At 45.8% G+C, this 21,245-nt stretch overlaps 1 protein-coding gene across 2 annotated transcripts in view; it reads right to left on the reverse strand.

Annotated features, from left to right (window-relative positions):
• The window catches only part of mtor (mechanistic target of rapamycin kinase), a 94,895-nt gene that overhangs the window by 68,635 nt on the left and 5,015 nt on the right, over window positions 1–21,245 (reverse strand). For both annotated transcript variants that reach the window (XM_048240486.1, XM_048240485.1), the window contains exons 13-25: window positions 20,726–20,931; window positions 20,342–20,464; window positions 19,673–19,756; window positions 18,615–18,707; window positions 17,741–17,875; window positions 17,476–17,605; window positions 12,953–13,203; window positions 12,096–12,182; window positions 10,896–11,063; window positions 3,802–3,914; window positions 2,314–2,476; window positions 1,206–1,298; window positions 321–467 (exon numbers count right to left, since the gene is read on the reverse strand). In XM_048240486.1, the coding sequence (XP_048096443.1) occupies window positions 321–467; window positions 1,206–1,298; window positions 2,314–2,476; window positions 3,802–3,914; window positions 10,896–11,063; window positions 12,096–12,182; window positions 12,953–13,203; window positions 17,476–17,605; window positions 17,741–17,875; window positions 18,615–18,707; window positions 19,673–19,756; window positions 20,342–20,464; window positions 20,726–20,931 (1,793 nt within the window). The remainder of the gene's footprint in view (window positions 1–320; window positions 468–1,205; window positions 1,299–2,313; window positions 2,477–3,801; window positions 3,915–10,895; window positions 11,064–12,095; window positions 12,183–12,952; window positions 13,204–17,475; window positions 17,606–17,740; window positions 17,876–18,614; window positions 18,708–19,672; window positions 19,757–20,341; window positions 20,465–20,725; window positions 20,932–21,245) is intronic.

Raw genomic sequence — 21,245 nt, forward strand, 5'->3', positions numbered from 1 at the left:
AAGACAGGAGAAAGAGTTTGTGGGAGATGAATAGTTGGCCTGAGAGACAGAGAGGGGGAGAGCAAAGTAGATCACAGCTGGGCTGGACTGAAACACAGAGAGAGAGAGAGAAAGAGAGAGAGAGAGCGAAAGAGAGAGCAAGAGAGAGAGAGACCACCACCATACCCTTCTGATGTATCTGACATACTTTGTAAGTAGGCAAATATAATGCTTTGGCAATATCACACATTTTTATGCTCATGTCAATAAAGCGTCTACAATTAGAGACGGAGAGAGATAGAAAGAGACAGAGAAAGAGAGGTTCTCCTGACGGTGCCCACCTTCTGCAGGGCGGTGGTGCTAACGTGCAGCTTCTTCATGGGGCCCGACTCCACGGGGCCGCTGACCAGCGCGTCACCCTGGTTCCCCCGTAGCTGTCGGTGCTGGAAGATCAGTGGGTCCTCCTCCTCCTCCGCTAGGGTGTACCCCTAAAAGAGCCAGCAACAACAAGCAATGAATAAATCAAATCAAATCAAATACAGAATCACAAAAAACCTGTCCATCAAGTCAGGCCAGCGGCCCCCACACATGCAGTCCATTATGGAGTCTTAATTAGAGCAGACCTGTGCGTGGCTAACCTAAATGAGAAAACCTGCGTTGGGGGACCAAGCCAAATCCCAACAAGCACTCTTTTGTTCTAGCCCGTCCATGGAGATGAGATAAACCTGAGCCACATGATTTCTTTCATTTCTTTGTTTTTAGAAAAGAGAAAGTAAAAAAAAAAGAAAACACCATCCACGGGTCAAGTACGTTATGTGCTCGCTGTGTTTGTTTTTGCGATGACTGGCTTGACAGTTAAGGGTGGGAAGTATCATGTCCAGAGTGTGAGAAGATTAAATGGTTCTCGGGGTGGAACTGGGGGCCATGTGTTTGGGCCAGGATGTGTGGGTTGGCGCGTCGGGGAAACGGGTCGGTGAGAAGCCGAGGACCTACACCTGCACACAAGAGCCTGTTTGTTTCAGGGTGTAGGAAGCCCTCTTCTTTCAGCAGACCTGCATGACATCAGTGGTACTTTACTCCACATACCGATTTTTCTCTTTTCCCTCTCGTGATATGAGGAACGCCAGAGAGGGGGCTGACTTAGAGGGAGCTTGGCCAAGATGGGTGGATGCGGAAAAAAGGAGTGAGAGAAAGAGAGAAAAAGACAAAAGAAGGGAGGGACTGACCTTCACGATTCGACAGATGAGAACGTCGTAACGCTGATGGTTGATCCTGTGCTTTAGCATCACCTTATTCACCATGGGGATGAAGATCTGGTACTGTAGGTCACAACAAACCAGAGAGAGGGAGAGGGAGAGGGAGAGGGAAGGAAAGAGAGAGAGAGAGAGAGAAAGAGAAAGAGAGGGAGAGAGAGAGAGAGAGAGAGAGAGAGAGAGCATTATTTAGAGTTAATGTCTGAGTGACGTAAGGGACGTAATGCTTCTGAGATTACTTCCTGTTTTTGCCATGTGAATGCATAAGTGTGTTCATCAACCACGGATGTGCATTTACAGATGTGTCTGTGTGTGTAAGCATGACTGTTTATGTGAGTATGCTTACATGAGTCTATGTGTATGCTTATATGTGTTTGAGTATGCTTACGTGAGTATATTCCCTGCCTCCCATGTGAGTGTGTGTGTGGCATGGAGCATGTGTCCCAAATGACAGACTGGCGTGTTCTGTCCCAATGGCCTCCCATGTGAGTGTGTGCAGCACATGGCATGGAGCATGTGTACCCGATCCCAAATGACAGACTGGCCGTGTTCTGACAGAGGCCAATGGCCTGCTCCCGACCCCCCCCATTTCATTTCGGGCTGCTGCTTTCATGTCTGAGGCCAGACGGCTTAAATTGAGCCCTGGTGGTTTGGGACTTCTAAGGGGGGTGGATGGAGAATAGGGGGGTGGCAACTGATGACTTCATCTCTCTCTTTCTCTGCCTTTCTTCCCCCCCCAACACCACTCTTTCCTTCACACACTTTCTCTCTCTCCCCTTTTTCCTCCCTCTTTCTCTCTCTCTCTCTCTCATTATCCTCCATCCTCTGTTCTCCCCCACCCCCCGCTCTATTACGTCAGTGCCTCGTGCATGGGTGCATTTGAAGGGAAGGCCGGGCAGGAAGTTCCTCAGCAGGGGGTAGGTAACCTCAGCATCACCAGAGCCCAGCCCTCAGGGAGTGCTCCTCAGCACCCCCCTCCTCCTTCTGGAAAGTGCACTGGCCCCTGGCCTGGCGGTGAGAGCACAGAGAACATGCCAGAATGGTGGCAAGGCGTGACCAGACAACATCTCGAGAGACGCACCTTTTTGCCAAGCTGGAAGACCAGTGAGGACAGGGTGTCCATGCCCGTGGACCGCAGCTCAGGGGTGCCGTCCAAGGTGCGAACTATCGGGTGGATGATGCGAGAGGCGTAATCGGTGAAGTCGAGGGACTCAGTGAGTCTGTCCAAGGTCTCTAAGGCAACCCTGCGGGGTAAGCACAGAGGGGGGAAAACACACAAACCAATATGGCATAAGAAAACGGTTTCCAAACACATAATTTTCACTTTTATTTTAAACAAACAAACTAAACAACAAAAATTCAGTGGGTAAAAAGACATAAACTCCAGGTCATTTCAGGAGTGTTTTCCTTGGTTGGCCAAGGGAATTTCACTCGCTATCACCACTACATGCTAGCCCGTGGGGATCGAGGCCAAGGAACACTATAAAACTGCTTTTGGGGGACAAATGAAATGAAAATCGCACCGACCACCGAAACAAAAACAGCTACTGACGCTTAGTCAAAAGCCACATGGAAAAGGCTCACACAAGCAAGGTGGCTTTCAATAGGCAGTCCTACCTACTCATCAGGGCATGATGACTGACGGTGATAACCGCCACCCAACCCAGCGCCTGTTTTGGAAAACATTTCTGTTTTTTTTTCTCTCTCTCCCTCCCAAATAGATATAACACATTTGCTGTTAAAAAGCGGGAAAAAACAAGAAAAACACACTTGCCAGGATCAAACCAGACTCCTGCCTGTGCAAAGTGTTTTTGCTGGGAGTACGGTACAATACATTGGACCCGACAGATGAGGAGCCAGTAGGGTTCTGCTCCGTGCATTAGAGACGTGATCAACCCCGCACCCTCTCCCGCAAACCCCCACTTTTCTGACACTGGAGGAGACACGTCACATGAGCCTGGCACCCGTCAATCTGCACCTCGATCGATTTCTGCGTGCTTGCTAGCTCCCGGCCACACCGTGCTGAAACGCGACTCTGCATAAACTCAAGATCTAAGCGATTGTCACTGGCCCTGGAGCGGCCGACCAACCCTAAAGACCCAATGGGGCCTGCATCGCACAGGCAAATTGGAGAGCGCCTTGGCATAGCCACTCTGCGCCTGTGTTGATTGGCATGCCTCACAACTGTCTGGAAGGAAAGACTGCAGTCCATTAAGCCATCTGTCTGCAGAATCGTACATTTATTGAGTGTAATGGAGTGGGCAAAAAAAAAAAAAAAAAAAAACATTCATAAGGGTTGATTTAATTTACACAGAGCGATCCTGTTGTGAAAGTGAGTGAGTAACGGCCTTCTGAGATTTGTTCAGACATTTTCTCACGAATCACTCTGGTTTCATACCAGGAACACAATGCTGCTTTTATCATCCATCTGAACAGCTAACCAAAGACACAGGACCCAGGAGCAGAGCAACTTAGGTAATATTTGGGAAAACACAAGTGATGTCCTCACTGTCTACAGTGGAGAATCCTTAGGGACTGGTCATAAAACTGTGTTGGAAAGGACACGTACTTGCGAGCCTGTAAGGGAACATCCGGTGCATCAAACAGCTTCACTATGGGGGGCAGCAGCAGGTGGAGGTAGTCGTCCAAGTTGGCACCGAAGAGCTGGATAGCATTGAGGAGCTGCAGAAAGACAGACAAAAAAAGGCAGAAACAAGTCAGAGGAAGCAAGCGTCGAGTGACCATGGACAGTCAGGGGAAGCTCAACAATCCCTCTTGGGGTTCTCCACAAACTCACTATCCAGGTGTGCAAGAGATAACATAGTAAAAGTTAATTTTCCCCACGACAATGAATAGCAACAATCCACCTGGTGTCATTAACACTTGCTGGAAGAACACAGATCTGTTTATCTAACTGGGGAGCTTGTATTTTTGTTGAAGATGTTCCAGTCGCTGTGAGAGACAGGTCACAGGAAGGTCGCCGGTCGCTTGACAGGATGGCCAGGAGGATGACGAAGATACGCTTTTTAATTTTTTTCATCAGCACGTCTGCTGGAAGATAGTTCAGACCGCCACTCGTCATGGCCTCCCTAAACGTTTGCCGACGCGCTGGCACATTTCCAGACCGCCCGCCTGTTATGGTCTATCCAGATGTGGGAGCAGGGCACTCATAACTACTTAAGAGTAGCAGCACGCAGAGATAAAAAGTGGTGCGTTTTTGCCCTCTCTGTTCCCCTGATATGAGCCTCCGGAGTTGAAAAAGTTAAATAATCGCAGTGAGTCTGCTAGATTAGCCTGCGGTGCGCCGTGTGCGAGCAGCTGATATTTTATTTATCTGGGTCTCGGAGCGGAGCACCATTCCCCCACTTTGATGGAACGTGATTGAGGGGCGCAAGGAGGCTCCGATATTCCCATTTTGACTTTGAAGTGCAAAACAAGAGTCTCTTCCCAAACCACAATCTAGCTCATGCCCCAAATGTATTTTTTTTAATGTAAAAAGCCACATCTTAATCCATGCTTCGAGGAACACCGCCGTGAAATGAGCGTTTATTTCGGCACCGCAGAGAAGAGATAAACATTTCAAAGAGTAGGGAGGCAAAGATGCGAGAGGTCACTGATTTTAGACTACAAAGTATCGAGGAAGGAGGCTTGAACTCCTGAAGGCATTGTGCACATGTGGTTTCTAGCACTAGCTAACATGAGCGCATCTCCTGTCAGCTCCATCCTTCCCTAGTGGGTGGGAAAGTAGTTTATTCCTCATGCAAAAAACACAAACGCTTTCATTGATGGCGCAGTGCTCCCTGAAGGTTTCCAGTCACTCGACAGCATCCCCTTGGCGGCAATCTCCGGACTTAATGTATTGCAGTGTTACTGGATTGTCTCCAAAGTGGTTTAGACAGTTTGGGTTTTGTGTTGGGGAGAACCACAAGTGTTTGCATACATTTTTATTTTGTATTTTGTGGGAAGCACGGAAACATGTGTTTTCGGGTGAGGTTGCAAACAAAACACAATTCTTGGGTTATTACAAGGCCTCCACATAGGGGAAGCAGAAATGGTTGGAAAATTATGAGAGAGGGGAAAAAACTAAATTAAGCCAGGCCTCGCACTGACTGTGTGAGAGTCATGCTGGTGTATTAGTGCGCTCACCTGGTTTCATTTTTTTGAGAGTGTTAGTCTGGTAAAGGAACAGCCGTAACCAAACACTGAGATCACTGGACACACCTCAGGTGAACTCAGCAGCAGTCATTTCCACCAGTGGGTGGACAGGCAGACTTGGAGGCTGAGGCAATTAAGACAACACCACATACCTTACATAGTATATGCTAACTTTGCTATGTCAACTGGACAATTACGTCACTAAGATTATATCCTTTCACTTAAGCTATTTCAAAAGACACAAATTACCCAACCCAACTGCTATTTTGACATTGTTTTTCTGACATTTTGTGCCATAATACCACAGAATCTAACACACTTGTTACAGGGACTGATTTGATTTGCTAACTTAATTTGATTTACTTTATTTAACTATTGCACTATGTGAGAAGCAAAATATGGGGTATATTATACACAATACTGGCATGAGGACAAATTCCAATTCCAGAGAGAGAGCGTGCGTACGTGTGCCATAGATAGCCTGTACTGGAGAGAGGGTCGTTATAACTCCAGAGTACCTCAGGGCAGTTCTGCTCTCTCTCAGCTGCTAATAATTTAGGGGTGAATAAAGGAATCTATTGAGTTGGTTTACCAGAGGCACATTTGCTGGACTAGAAAGCCTGCCCTGTTTTCTACAAAGTATACTGTGACCTTGATGCTATGGTACACAACATTTATGTTGCCAAATGCATCAGGCACCTTTCTGTTTAATGTATGTGGCGGCGGACTACCCAAGAAGAACACCGCAGGGGACCGTAGCCTGTGCGTGAGGTAATGGCACATGCTGTAACTGATAGGCTTAAAAGAAAGAATAAAAAACAACATACATCGACAGTCACACATTTGTAGTGAAATGAACAAAAGGACAACACTCCAAGATTATCTCATCCCAATGAATCACCGCATCATCAAGGTGATCGTTATCGTTTGAATATGCATTTAATTCATGTGCTGATTGGAAACATGAAGAGCTCTGGATGCCTGTCAAGGTGAGCTGGATCCAGGGGGCCCGGGCTGACCCACTAACTGGACTATGAATACAGTCTGATTAAGGATAAACACTGGGCACTGTCTGTTCTTTCTCCACAAAATCCTATCTGAATTTCTTAATGACTCCATGTGCTTCTCCATGCAGGGGCTTGAGACAGTAATGGCGACAGTCCACATAAACCATTACGTGATGACCCAAATAACAGGACTGTAAAAGACTGTCTGTCAGTAATTTTAGTCATCAGGGCTGACGGACTGCATTGCCCAGGAGATTGGCCACATGGACGGACTGGATTACTGCACAACATCTGTCCTGCCGTTAGCATTTGTTGATGAAAAGTTTGCTTCTAATTCTGTGTGTAAGGCCTAGTTTCCTGAGTGTATTCATAGTGCCAGAAACATTTTTGAAAACCATAAAACATGTTTGCAAAAGGTGGCAATGGGTTTGTGATGGTGTCCCAAATCCTGAATAAACTGACAAAACACAATGATACCTTTTCATGGAGCTGTTAAGCTCAAATTTCCATAACATGTTATCCTTTTATGATAAAAGCATCACATTTGTGAGAGAAACTCACATAGGGGCTCTGATCAGATTTAGAATTATAGGCACGTCGGATTTGGCCCCTTTTCAACCTTGGCAACACCCTCGATCTAGTCATTTCTAGAGGGATAGAAGTCACAGACTTATCAGTAAATGATATAAATATGTCTGATCATTATTGTGCATCTTTTAATGTAGTACTACATACTCCAAAAATTCATCCCGAAATTGCAATCAAATCGCGACTCTTGGACATTAGAGCAGAACAGCAGTTCATAGCTCTTATAGACTCCATAAATTTAGATATTTTACATCATCCCATTGATCAAATGGTAGAGGCTCTCAATCGTGAATTAGGCGCTCTGCTTGACCGAGTGGCACCCTTAAAGACTAAAAAAAGGCCCTGTAGCAAACTGACACCTTGGATGAACGAAAATATCCATGATCTAAAAAGATCATGTAGAAAAAGCTGAGAGAACATGGAGAAAAAACTAAGTTACAGGTTCACCGTGCCATTCTAAAAAAGAAAAATAGCAAATTATAATAGAGCTATTCGGAATGAGAGAAGGAACCACTTCTCTAAGGTAATTGCTGAAAACAGTGGAAACTCTAGGGTGTTGTTCTCTACCATTGATAGGCTATTGCATCAAACACCTTTTGATACACTCAGTTAGGCATCCTCTCTAAGATGCGAAGAATTTGCAGACTTCTTCAAAAACAAAGTAATTTCTATAAGGGAGGCTATTGGTAACACAAGTAATATGTTTGATAGTACACCCAAAAACAGCCCCCCAAAATTAAGGTCCTTTAGCACTATTACTCAATCTGAGCTTGGTAAAATTATAACTCAAACCGGCTCCTCAACATGTGTCCAATCCCTACTAGATTCCTCAAAAAAGTATGATAGCTTAGCTCCCTTTATTCTCAAGGTAATAAATACCTCATTAGAAACAGGTATATTTCCAACTGCTTTTAAAACCGCTGTTGTGAAACCTTTACTTAAAAAGTCAAATCTTGACCATACCAATCTGAGCAACTACAGACCTATATCAAATCTACCGTTCCTGAGCAAAGTACTTGAAAAAGTTGTTTGTAATCAGTTAAATACCTTCCTCAACGAAAACAGTATCCTTGAAAAATTCCAATCAGGTTTTAGATCAAATCACAGCACAGAAACGGCTCTAGTAAAAATAGTCAGTGATCTCAGACTGGCTACTGACTCAAACAAAGTCTCAATCCTTATTCTTCTGGATTTGAGTGCGGCATTTGACCCTATTGATCATAGCATCCTAATTCACCGCCTTGCGAAGTGGGTGGGTCTCTCTGATAATGCTCTAAACTGGTTTCAAACCTACATTACTGGCAGAGATTTTATATCAGTCTAGGAGATCATGTATCTGAAAAACATGACTTGCCTTTTGGTGTGGCCCAGGGGAGCTGCCTTGGTCCCCTGCTATTTTCCCTATATATGCTTCCATTGGGAAACGTCATAAGTCAGCATAATGTAAACTTCCACAGCTCATGAATGATACCCAATTGTATATTTCTGTGGAGCCAACTAACCCAGATGGCCTTTGCTCCCTCACTGCATGCCTAACCTCCATTAATCAGTGGATGAGCAAAAATTCTTTGAAACTAAATGATGACAAAACAGAGGTACTTTTGGTTGGACCAAAACTAAAGCGAGAATATTGTTCTTAGTAATCTGGGGAACTTGGCGCACCAGGTCAAACCAAAAGTAACAAGCCTCGGTGTCATCTTAGATGCAGAGTTAAGTTTTAAGCCCCATATCAGTAAAGTTACTCAGACAGCCTATTTCCACTTGAGAAACATTGCCAAAGTGCGGCCCTTTTTAACTCAACAAGATGCAGAAAAACTAATTCACGCCTTTATCACTAGCAGGTTAGACTACAGCAATGCACTTTTCACTGGTCTTCCCAAAAAACATCTAAAGAAATTGGCACTCATACAGAACTCTGCGGCTAGACTTTTAACTAAGACTAAGAAGAGAGAACACATCACCCCTGTGTTGGCTGAACTGCACTGGCTCCCTATTTCCTATAGAATAGATTTTAAGGTTATGTAAATTACTTGCAAAGCTCTGAATGGCATAGCACCTTCATATATCTCTAAGCTTTTAATATCTTATCAACCACAAAGGAAACTTAGATCATCCAATTCTAATCTTTTAATCATAAATAAAAAAATCATACCCAAAGTGCTCCACAAACAAAGTGGAGAAGCTGCTTTTATCCATTATGCCCCCAAACTATGGAACACCCTGCCTCTGTACATCAAGCAGGCGAGTTCAGTAAATGTTTTTTAAAAAGATTTGAAAACATACCTGTACAGGAAAGCTTTTAGTTAACTCATCTTATCCTGTAGACTACTTTTTCAGATTATTCTACATCTGCTGCTATTGGAGGACGCAGCCAGCCAGAAGCAGATGGGCTCCCCCTAATAAGTCAGGTTCTGCTCAAGGTTTCTTCCTGGAATATGGGAGTTTTTCCTTGCCACAGTTGCCATATGGCGTGCTTGTGGGGGGTAAGAGGGTTAAGGCTGCAAGTCTTATGACATGTCATTTTCTATATTTTTGATATGTTGCTGAGTGGATCATAAATGGCCCCTAGCAATAAAGAAAAGTGATTGATAATGACTGACTGACTATTATTGTGTTACATGCTTCAAATGTAAAGCACTTTGAGCTGCATTCTGTGTATGAAAGGTGCTATACAAATAAAGCTTATTATTATTATATTATTATTATTTTCAAAATGGTCGACAAATATGGATTTTATTAGGTGGAAAAGGATAGTAAAAACTAACAACTAATAGTTACATATTTTAGCAGGGGTGCCTGCAGGAATTAATGTTATGGTACGCACACACATCTGAAAGCTTTGCTGCCTCCATCCATTCTGTTTTTGTTATATCCATGATGGCCTTGAAGTCTTGAGTTAGTGAATTAGCTTAACATTGTGTGCTGGCTCAAAGTAGCTCCACACTTCATTGGTAGACTTAAACTATAATTAGGGGTGCACCGAACCCAAGATTCAGTTTAGTCTTCAGCTGAATCTTCAGCTTTTTGAGGGGATTCGGATTCTGCCGAACCTTGTTTTATTAACCGAACCGAACCCTATGCAGCGAGGCCGTAATCATACTTTGAGGGAGATATGCAGAAGACTGTACGATAGGAACACGTTACCATACGAGACATTTAAGACTGTGCGATAAGAACACAATAGAGAGTAAGGATACTACAGAGGTATTACAGAACATCATAAAGGTATTAAGGCCACCTCCCACTGGCAACGACATTCGTGTCTATGGATCTGACGCTCAAGAGACAGAATATTTTTTTCAAACTTTGGCGTCATCACGTGCCTTTAGAACTACAATAGAAGTCATAGTGGCACTGTAGTCATTTATTTGGTGGGTGTTTTCGCAACACTGTCAATGTTACCCATGGCATCATGAATGACAGCACATGACAAATGTGGTATGGACATTCACTTTTCCCACCTCCACTCCCCTGAGTTCATTAGAACTGCTGGGATGACACCAGACCAGAGCTGGAAAACTACCAGGTGTGTCTGTTGGGAAACACACTTAGTTGGAAGTTGGAGGAGTTTGAGGAGCTGTTGACAGACATTACACACCCTAAAAGTGCTATCTAAATTTAACTTATTATTATTATCATCATATTTCACAGTGGGGAGAAGTTCACCTCATCTAATTAACAATTCACATATGAATGAAAAACACACATATGATTCTGGCCTATTGATTATAATGTGGTTCATTGAAAGCTCTGTCATTTTTTCTGTGAAGGATTGGAGTTGTAGGCGCCTGATATTCTTATCTATCTACATAAAATTAGAGTTTTTGTGCTTAACTGCCCACTATATGTGTAAGTGCACAAAAGCATACATGGTCACAGAAACTTCTTTATGCGTGCAGCACTTTAAACTTACCTTGATGGTGACGCTTCGGCCTGTGCTGTTGTCGTGCATGAAGACGCGCAGCATGTGGGGAATGAGCTGGGGCAGGTACAGCTTGAACTCCCCTCCCAGAGCAACCACTATCTGCTCGATCAACAGGATAATGGTATTCTGCATGGGATTGTTGGGTGTCCAGTACTCCTGTGAGGACCACAACAAATCGATTCATCACACACAAAAAAAGCATATCACTGAAGCAACAGTGTTGACAAAGGATTAGCACACAGACAGGGGCATTATCTAGTATCCCAAAATCTAATGTTTTTCTCAAATTAATGATGGTACAGAGTTTGACCCAGATTTCGGGGCTTGGACAGCCAAAGCGAGAACAGTGAGTGTTTAAAAGGGGTCGAAGTACAGGCAAAAGTCCCGTGACCAGAAGTCTACCTCATCTGGCACGGCTGAAAGCGATCAATAAGGGAGCCAGGTGGATTTTCTCAGAAGTGGGTCAAACTGTGCTTCTTGTGTGTGAGGAGGCCACGCAGCAGAACGCTCAGGGGCCTGGACAGTTAAGTGGCTTTACAGGCATCCAACCGGCGGCCAGACGTGGTCCAAACGGGGATTAGCGTCTATCTACCTGACACCACTTTGGAGGCACTCGGCCTTGGGGACTGTTAGAGCTGCCATTTGCGGGGTCTGGTCACAGTTAGAGGGTGACCGCATGTGGAAAAAGTGACTGTTGCACCTCATAAATGTGGCCCATTCGGCCTTACACTAAAGAGCAGCGGCTCAACGGGGTGCCGTTTCGGTGCCCGCAGACCCTCAAAACCCCAATTCCGTTGCTCTGGGAAGCATTCTTAGCAGCCAGTGGCATTTTATATACAGTCCTCAATGAGTATTCCTTTTGCTGATGTGGAGGCAAGAAGTAGAGGGGAAAGAGCAGGAGGAGGGTGGGGGTGGGAAGAAAGGATCTCTTTGTTTCATTACGACCAGCAAAAACACTGTTATGGCCTTCAGCAGAAGTCAACCAAGGAAGTCCAGGGCAGTGATCCCGTAAGTTGTGGGTGAGATGGGCTATAATGTTTCATCCCAGCAGCCATAGCCAGGGCAGAATATTTCTGCCACAGCTGATCAATGCTTCGTTGCACATGGCAGAATCGATATTTGAACCCTAGAGAAACCGAAATTGGGGGCACAGGGTGAGGACTGAGGACAGGGCTGGGGTTCACTTACTCTAATGAGGGTGAAGATGTCGTCCATGTAGGGGCGGATATGGATCTTGACGAAGCATACCACCATACCCATCTGCTGGAAGAGGAACTGTGGGGGGGGATAGATAGAGAGAGAGAGAGACAGAGATAGAGAACAGGTGTGACCAAAACATCCTGGAATACTTGAAGGTCAACCCCAGTTCAAAAAAAACAGAACCGAGGAGAGGTCCGCGCCTTCTGAGCGAGCCAGAGGACTGGACCACGCTCTGGTTCTGATTTCACACTATTGGGTCCCCAAGTTACAGGATGCACAAACACGCAGCAGGGCCAGGATGCTTGGGTTTCCATGCATGCTGACCGCATTAATACAAACCAAAGGTTATTTTTGTGTTTCTCCGTATAAACTGTAAGAAATCCAAACAGAGAGCTGGCTTGGTGCTAAAACAATCATAGACGGCTGGATCAGCTACTAGAGCACCATGGGTTGGATCTCAAGTTACTGACTCACTTTAATTTCATTTGACTCCGGTTTCTATTCAATTTAATACGGTCAAACTTGGTGAGAGCTGTGGTAAGATATCAATTCAATGTTGACATATCTTGAATTTTGACTTTTAACAAAATCCTGGTCTTATCCATGCAATCTTTTGAAAACAGCAAGCATGACAGAAATAAAAAGGAAGTGGAGCCCTGTGACATTAGAGGAAATAACACAGAGACCTAATTTTTGATAAGACCTCATTTTTGGTAAGACTATACTATAGAGAATTATTTTTCATATACACATGACATATTCAATATGTGTTCATTACACCCATACATCCACTTTACACCAAAGGTGTGTGTGTGTGTGTGTGTGTGTGTGTGTGTGTGTGTTACCTCCCGAATGCTGGCGTCACACACACGGATGACGTTAAGGAAGGTGGGCATGACCTGAGGGAGAAACTGCACACACTTGAGCCCCAGGGACTTGAAGATAAAGGTGACAGCCTGCACCACCATGGTGTGGTGGTTGGAGAGCGACGGGTCGCGTAGGATTCGCATCAGTGTCACTATGGCAACCGCTGGGTAGAACTCGTCCAGCGGGAGGTTGCCCATGTTCACCAGCATCTCGCTGGTGCTGTAGTCAGCTACAGATACAGACAGAGAAACACACACACAAACACAAACACACAGATACACAAAAACATTACAAAACAAATATCAAAAACAATACAAAGTCTGAAAAAGAGAAGAACTCTCTAATTAAACCACAAATAAGATGGCTTTGTTCCATTATCCGATTGAGATGTAGCGAATAACATGACTTATTGAGGCTGAGGGGAACAGGCAGGACACCGAGTGTGGAGTGACCTCAAGGTTAAATGTTTCCCCCTGTAACCTTGAGGACTTGTATGACTAAGGGCCGCTGAGGGTGGCTTTTTTTGTGGGGTTTTGTGTGGTTTGATTTCACAGACTGGTAAAGCAAATGCCTTCACGAGCACAGCTCCTACAGGACACCTCGTTTACAGGGACACTCAGGAGGCCGATCGAGAGAGAAAGAGAGAAAGAAAGAAAGAGAGAGGGAAAGAGAAATAGGAAGAAAAGACACAGAGAGAGAGGAAGAGACTTAAGTCTGGAGTTTCAGTTTTCACGGTCCCCTGTGTGGTGGGAGTCAGCTGCAGCCCCATAAACCTATTCATGGCAAAAGCTCCCTCTCTCTTTTTTATTGTCTACTGTAGAGGATGGGACAGAGACAACAGCTGGCGCTCACCCCGCAGGTCTGTTCAATTTCATCACCAGAGATCTATCTGAACCCAGTCATCCTCCCACGGAATAATGGCCATGTTCTATCCTGTCCAAAATCTCTGCCGCATATTTTTCCAGCCGGTGACAGGTTGCTCGGCTTTGTCAAATCCCCCCGGTGAAATACGTCATGGCACTAAAATCAGTTCTAATCAGAAACCACAATCCATTTTAAGCCATGTTTTATTTTTTTATTTTTTGGAAGGAAGTCCTGTTCCATTCAAGTGTACAGTTTTCCAAGCGTATCGCAAAACACAATCCTACATGCACACACACACTCACACCTCAGCTACTGATACAGACGCCAACCCTGACCCGATCACAGACTCTCTCTTTCTCTCACACACACACACACACACACACACACACACACACACACACACACACACACACTCCTAGGTAGGTTTTAAGTATCTATAGACACAAATCTGTCATGCAGAAGAAAAAAAAACACACAAATGCCAAAATCTTTACAGTACGGCATATTCAGAGATACACACAGCTTTACATTTTCTTCTGCAACCAACAGCTGAGGATGTGAGTGCATTACTTCATAAAGGTAACAATCACGGCGGTATAACCACAAGGACCCTATCATTTACCCCACCCCCCACACACCCACACACCCACAGTAGTAGTAGAGAAGAAGCAGTAAATAAGGAGGTCCAATACAGTCTGGCTCTATCTGTGGACCGCACATAATTTTAGGTCATGGGGGCCGTCCATTTGTGGCTAACTAATCGGCCGCACATGAGAGGGTGCTTCGGTCTAAAAAAAAACCCCGCTTCCTGGAGTAGTAAACTTTAACTGGAGAATGGGGGGGACACGTGTGACACATCGGGGCCTGTAAACCTGTGGCGTCATTCCTACTGCCTTTCATGTGCTCCTCATACCAACACAACACCACCCCAAAAACATTCCTTCCTGCAATTTTGACGAGCCTCTGGGTTTTGATGTTAGGTAATAGGCGATGTCTAGTGCTGCCTGTAACTCCTGGTCTGTTCGCACAGGACTTGGAGTTCAGTAAAAAAAAAAATGTAGGAGGCCTTGATTCCCAGCTCCTCACCTTACACACGGACCAGAGAACATTGGTCACTGGGGTGCCGTGGATGAGGGAAGATTGACAATGAGACATAGAGGCACTGACAGAAGGAAAACCCAAGTGGGAGTGGGAGTGAGTGCGATGAACGGGACGATAAAGAAATCAGGAGAGAGAACGAGAGAAAGTGTGTGAGGGAGGCAGAGAAACGGGAAGATGGAGATAAAAAGCACCAGAAGGAGGGAGAGAACAAAAAGAAAGTCTCTTTTAAACAAATCCAAACCCCAAATAACTACCGAGACAGCCACAGCCGCCAGCCCAACTACGCTGGTGGTCGCTTGCTGGCGCGGCGGGTCTGACCGCAGGTAAACAGCATCTGAGCGCAGGGACGCCGCTTGTGACAAGTGAGATCAGCTGCACTTCCCGAGCGGACGGGACTCCATTCAGGGTCAGCCGCAGACAGAAGACATTTTGGAACTGGAAGGCGCAACACTGCTCTCCGTGAATCCGCCAGGATAAACCCAGAGAGCTCACATACCCAGGAGTCCTTTCGATATTCTTGTTGTGGTTTGGACAATGGATATTCACCCTCTCTTCTACCTACTCAGTGGTAATGCTTTGCGGTTGTTCTCAATGGTTGCTGATTGGGATGAAGTGAGAAGTACGGCCAGGCCCCTCATTTCTTTTCCCTCTCTCTCTCTCTCTCTCTCTCTCTCTCTCTTCCAGTCTCTCACTCATTCCTTCCTTTCGCTCTCCTATTCACTCTCTCTTTGTCTCTCTCTCTCTACAAGGCTGTTAGAGTGTGGCAGAGCAGAGCGGAGACTAACATTCATCACATGGTGCTGTGTGGCAGACAGACGGCAGATGTGGCAGCGGCCGCCCCCGCCACCACCGCTGCTCCAGATGCTGACCCCTGCGCTCAAACTCCATCCCTCTGCGGGGAGAGATCCGTCGCTTCCTGTTCAGGGGCCCCCCTCTTTTTTTTTTACGGGGCCACACTGCTAAAACTATTAGCAGGGCCTACGCTCTCTCTCTCCACTCCACACCCGCCGACCGGACCAACTCAGCAAACTTCTGCGACTCCAGAACCAGAATCGACCCAATTCCATTGAAACAGTATCCTGTAGTCTAGAACGGTCTGTTTGCCAGATCGATGGTTAGTCACAACTGGGACCCACAGGCGAAACAGGCCTTCCTTCATCTCATGATGTGATGACTAATACATTACAGTACCGAGGACAAAGAAGAAAAAAAAAAAACAAGGCATCTTCTGACACGTATTAAGTTCGGGCATGTGTTTTCGATCAGGTGTCGTGATTAGGTTTTGGATCGGTGTTTTGGCAGACGCGCGGCTACTCATATCTCATCCAGAGCGGAGGCCCAAAGAGCCTGTGTGTCTGGGCCTTAAGGGCAGATGAATAAACAACAAATGTGCTCGAGTGAGCGCAGGAACAGAGGCGAGGCGGGGGCGGCCTCGCTCGCCAGTGGGAATGACAAGACTGGACCGGTGATGAGAGAACAGATCTGATCCAGTTGTAATCCCAGGGGCCGAGCATGCACACATACCTGGGAGAAGTGGTGGACAGGTTTCTAAGAGCGGCTAAAGACCTGAATGATGGCTGGGATTTCACGAGAACCTATTTGGTGAGAACATTGTAACCTCATAGGCTCTTATTCTTGGAAGTAGAGAGAGGACAGGCCTTTGCTTGCCAAAGTGATTCAGCCTTTTTTTGGGTGCAAAGGTGCAAGAGAAAGGTGTGAGGAACAGGACTTGGGTGTGTGAGACAAGTATGGGACAGGTCTTGGGTGTATGGGACAGGTCTTGGGAGTTTGTGGAACAGGTCTTGGGAGTTGTGGGACAGGTCTTAAATGTGTATGGGACAGGTCATGAGTGTGTGTGAGAAAGGTCTTGGGTGTATGGGACAAGTCTTAAGTGTGTGTGGCACAGGTCATTGGTGTGTGGGACATGGTCAGGTCTGAAGTGTGTGTGGGACAGGTCATTGATGTGTGTGGGACAGGTCATTGGTGTGTGTGGGACAGGTCATTGGTGTGTGTGGGACAGGTCATTGATGTGTGTGGGACAGGTCATTGGTGTGTGTGGGACAGGTCATTGGTGTGTGTGGGACAGGTCATTGGTGTGTATTGGACAGGTCATTGGTGTGTGTGGGACAGGTCATTGGTGTGTGTGGGACAGGTCATTGGTGTGTATTGGACAGGTCATTGGTGTGTGTGGGACAGGTCATTGGTGTGTGTACACAGGTCATTGGTGTGTATTGGACAGGTCATTGGTGTGTGTGGGACAGGTCATTGGTGTGTGTGGGACAGGTCATTGGTGTGTGTGGGACAGGTCATTGGTGTGTGTGGGACAGGTCTTGGGGGTGTAGGACAGGTCATTGGTGTGTGTGGGACAGGTCATTGGTGTGTGTGGGACAGGTCATTGGTGTGTGTGGGACAGGTCATTGGTGTGTGTGGGACAGGTCTTGGGGGGGTGTAGGACAAGTCTTAAGTGTAAATGGGACAGATCTTGGGTGTGTGTGTGGGTGTGTGGAAACTGGCAAAAGGGTGCCGTAGAACTTACCAGAGTCTTGGCTGGATTTCGACTCTGAGAGGCTGACTGCAGAGGCGTCTCGGGATTGGTCGATCATGCCAATGTTGACCTTGTGCTTATAGGGGTCAAGTGCTCCCAGTAACCCCAACACACGGATAGCCTGAAGGACAAAACGTACACCAGGGCCGTCAGGGGGTTGAATGCCTTATCTCTCAAGATCCTACTCATAACCCACTCTGTATTTACTCTGCTTCAGTAATACTGCTAGCAGAAGCAACAAAAGGTCAGTAAGCACCTCTCTCCTGATTCCTTGGTTCTGTTCTGTCTTCAGGAAATTCAGCAGCACCTCCAGAAGCGAGGGGTACTTCCTGTACGGCTCCACCACATACCCAGTGCTGGCCACCTGTTGACCTAAGGTCCACAGTGCCACCTGGTGGTAGAAAACATCAATGCCACAGTTCAGTTGTAAGTCCCAGTTCCATCACTTCCACTTTTTAAACTAAAAACAATATGAACTGAAGTTAAAATAAGTGTTTTGTTTGAGGTAATGTCTGTACATTCACAAAAGAGCAAGATTCCCTGCTTGAGAGAATGCAAATTAGCCTTGAAAAAAGAGATTGACTTGACAGTCACTAATGTGGCGCGGGCTTGAATTACTTGGACTTCTGGTCGTCTCTCACATGACTCTCAAAGGTCTTAAATCACCAGGGCCCTGCAACACTGCTGATGACAATAGCAGGGTCCCAACAAAGGATTCTGAACACTGCTTGGAATGAGAGGACTCATATGGAGACACTGGAGAATTCTGGGTCACTGCAGTGGCAACCATTTGGACTTCCCAGTTCCATTCTTGACAGCTCGGTGGGACCCATGAAATACAGCGATGGTCTTTAGCCAGCGCTTTCATACAGCGTTAAGACACTTTTAAAATCGGGAGAAGTAACTTACCAGCCATGCAATACTGTTTTTCACAGAAAAATAAAGAAATTCAGATTTATAGCCCGAGGCACAAGGGGAAATGCAGTGCTCCAAAAAATATGATTTAAAGAAGCGAGGGGCTCTTAGGTTTCAAAATGCACTTCACACACCCCTCATAAAGACACAGAAATATCTAAATAGTGTGGTGTCGAGGAACCGGATCACAGACAGGGGGTCAAGGGTGAGCATACCTGTCTCTTGGCCAGGGAGGAAGAGTCCTGCAGCATGTCCATGATGATGGGGAACAGCTCGTCCATCCACTTCCTCATCTCCAGCCCGCTCACCTGGTTAACACCAGAACCCAGCTCTCAGACTCTCAGCATGTGGACACACAGACTAACCCAGACAGCAAAGCAGTCAAGCTGCATTTTCTCATGATGTCAACCTTCATTTGCAGGCATTCTAAGCTGTCCAAGTTACATGGTGGTCTCCCACCTTGGGTGTGCTGATGTGAAATGATGTCATTGTTACCTAGGCCATGACTAAATCTGTCTATAGAGGAACCTACTTACATAAGCTATGAAATTATAAAAAATGTTGAATTATACTTAAAACATTTTTTTAACTTTTAGATTTTCTTAGTGATTGTACCTAATATAAGTGATTCTTTAAAATACAGTCTGTGATTTGTATACTTAAAAGTTTGTTGGTATTTGTGCTCAAAAGCCAATCAAATTATTACATCTCTCCCTCCCATGACCATGAACACCAAACACAGAGCTAGAAGACTTGCTGACTATGCTGAATTTAACGTTGAGGTTGATTTAGGATTAGTCACAGATTGGCCTTTTATGCACTGCACCTTTCCCATCCTGTTCCACCTGTTTGACTGTATTCTGTCCCTGAGAGCCTCCTTCTCCCTGCTTCTCCTGCTCCTCCTGCTCTCCTGCTCTGCGTCCTCAGCTCTACCTGTCTGCGCTCTGCCGCGTCACAGACGCGCTCTACTTTGGCGTCTCCTGCACTGCCTCGCCGCTGCACTGTCAGCCTGCCTCTAAGCCTGCTCTCCTGCTGCCTCCTGGCTGACGCAGGGCCAAAGTTCACCTGATGGAGAGCACAGCTAGTGAGGGAGTGAGATCACACACACACGCATTCTCTCTCTCTTTCTCACACACACACACACACACACACACACACACATTCTTACAACTTCTCCCAGTTCTGCATCCAAAGGACCTGTGGAAACACACACACACAGAGAAAAATGTATACCGATAGCTTGATTATGTGAAAGAAAGCCCCGGTCACTTACCTGAGCCAACTCCCCAATGGTGGCCAGCACGCTGATCACCACTCCCGGGTTTGGGTCTGGGTCCTTCAGCTTCAAGATGAGAGCCTGAAACAGACCAAAGGAAGGTCAGACACCAACACCATACCCATACACCTATGTACAACTTGTACAACAGCATATTGTGTATTATAAATGCTTATTATACGGCTCTTCACAATGCTAGTAGAACGCTCCATTGACTTGAATGGGATTTCCCAACGTTCTACGGTCAAATATGCACCATGTGATGACTGCTGAAACATATAATGACCGCTGTCAATGGCAACGGGTTTTGTGTTTCTGATTCACATCTTTCATATCACTCCGCAAGTAGTCCGGTCACTTCTCGCAATGGAACTTCATTCAAAAGTGAAACAGACTGTTGATCAGCTGTCTTCTAAAGAATGTGTTCTAATCCCAAGTTCAACATTTGTTGCGAACTATTTACTTCTCAACATAGGCAACGACGAAAAAGTAACAAATAAATGTAGAGACATATCATGTGAAGTTGATTTTCTCGTTTTGGCAAGTAGCCGTATAATAAGCGGGATAATGTATATACAATAACAGTATAATCATTGAAAAAACTTATGCTAGTCATAAGTTATGCTAGTAGTTTGTTCTTGTATGCACACTGTGGTGAGGAGCTACCTTCAGGATGGGCTCCATGTAGGGTCGGATGAGGCGTGGGGCATTGGACACCAGGTGGCCCAGCATGCGGGCGCTCTGCTCCTTGTTGCGGCCCACGCCGCTGTGCTCCAGCTCCGTCAGGATCTGCAGAATTAGCAAGGTCAAACTGACCTAATCACATGCCCTATGGACGAGCTAAACAATTATCATCATTCTAAAAGTGCTTGAGAGTAACCTTCTAAAGTGATTAAACTGAAAATTCTGCCAATGAGAATCTCCACACACAGTAATCTCCTACATTTGTACTGCAGTGCTCTGAATTAAAATACTGTGAAGTGACTGCCATCTAGTGTTGGTTGATAAGTAATGCATGCAGGTGGGTTGACTTTCAGTAGAATAGGCAACCTGGATGAGCATCTTGCGCAGGAAGGGCATGACAAAGGCGGGGTTCATGCTGCTGAGGCGACCGATGGTGCAGATGGCGAGCTCGCGGATCTCGAACACTTCGTCGTTCAGGGCCACGAACAACGCCTGCAGGTTCTCCGCCTGCGCCAGGTGGGCGTCGAAGCGCTCGTCCAGCGAGGCCAGCACACAGTAGCGGATGTCTGGGTCTGAAGCGGATAACCGAAGAAACAGAAAGGGGTTGTGTTGTGTAAATGTTGTGCCAGAGTAAACGTAAACATAGGCCTTAATGTCTGTGTATGTCATAACATTGTGCCAGGTATGCTATGCTCAGATTCATGCAAGAAACAATATTTGAGCATGAATTGATTCACTAATGTTTTCCTGTTGTTGATTTTCTCTTATGAAATGGTCTATGAGTGGTCAAGCAGACTCAATTCAGGCACCACCTGAGATAACAGATAGTTAACTGAGGAACTGAGTACGGACAAGGAAGCCCGTTAATGCAGCGATGCAGCACAGC

The sequence above is a fragment of the Alosa alosa genome, chromosome 4, assembly GCF_017589495.1.
Source record: "Alosa alosa isolate M-15738 ecotype Scorff River chromosome 4, AALO_Geno_1.1, whole genome shotgun sequence".
Classification (NCBI taxonomy): domain Eukaryota; kingdom Metazoa; phylum Chordata; class Actinopteri; order Clupeiformes; family Clupeidae; genus Alosa; species Alosa alosa.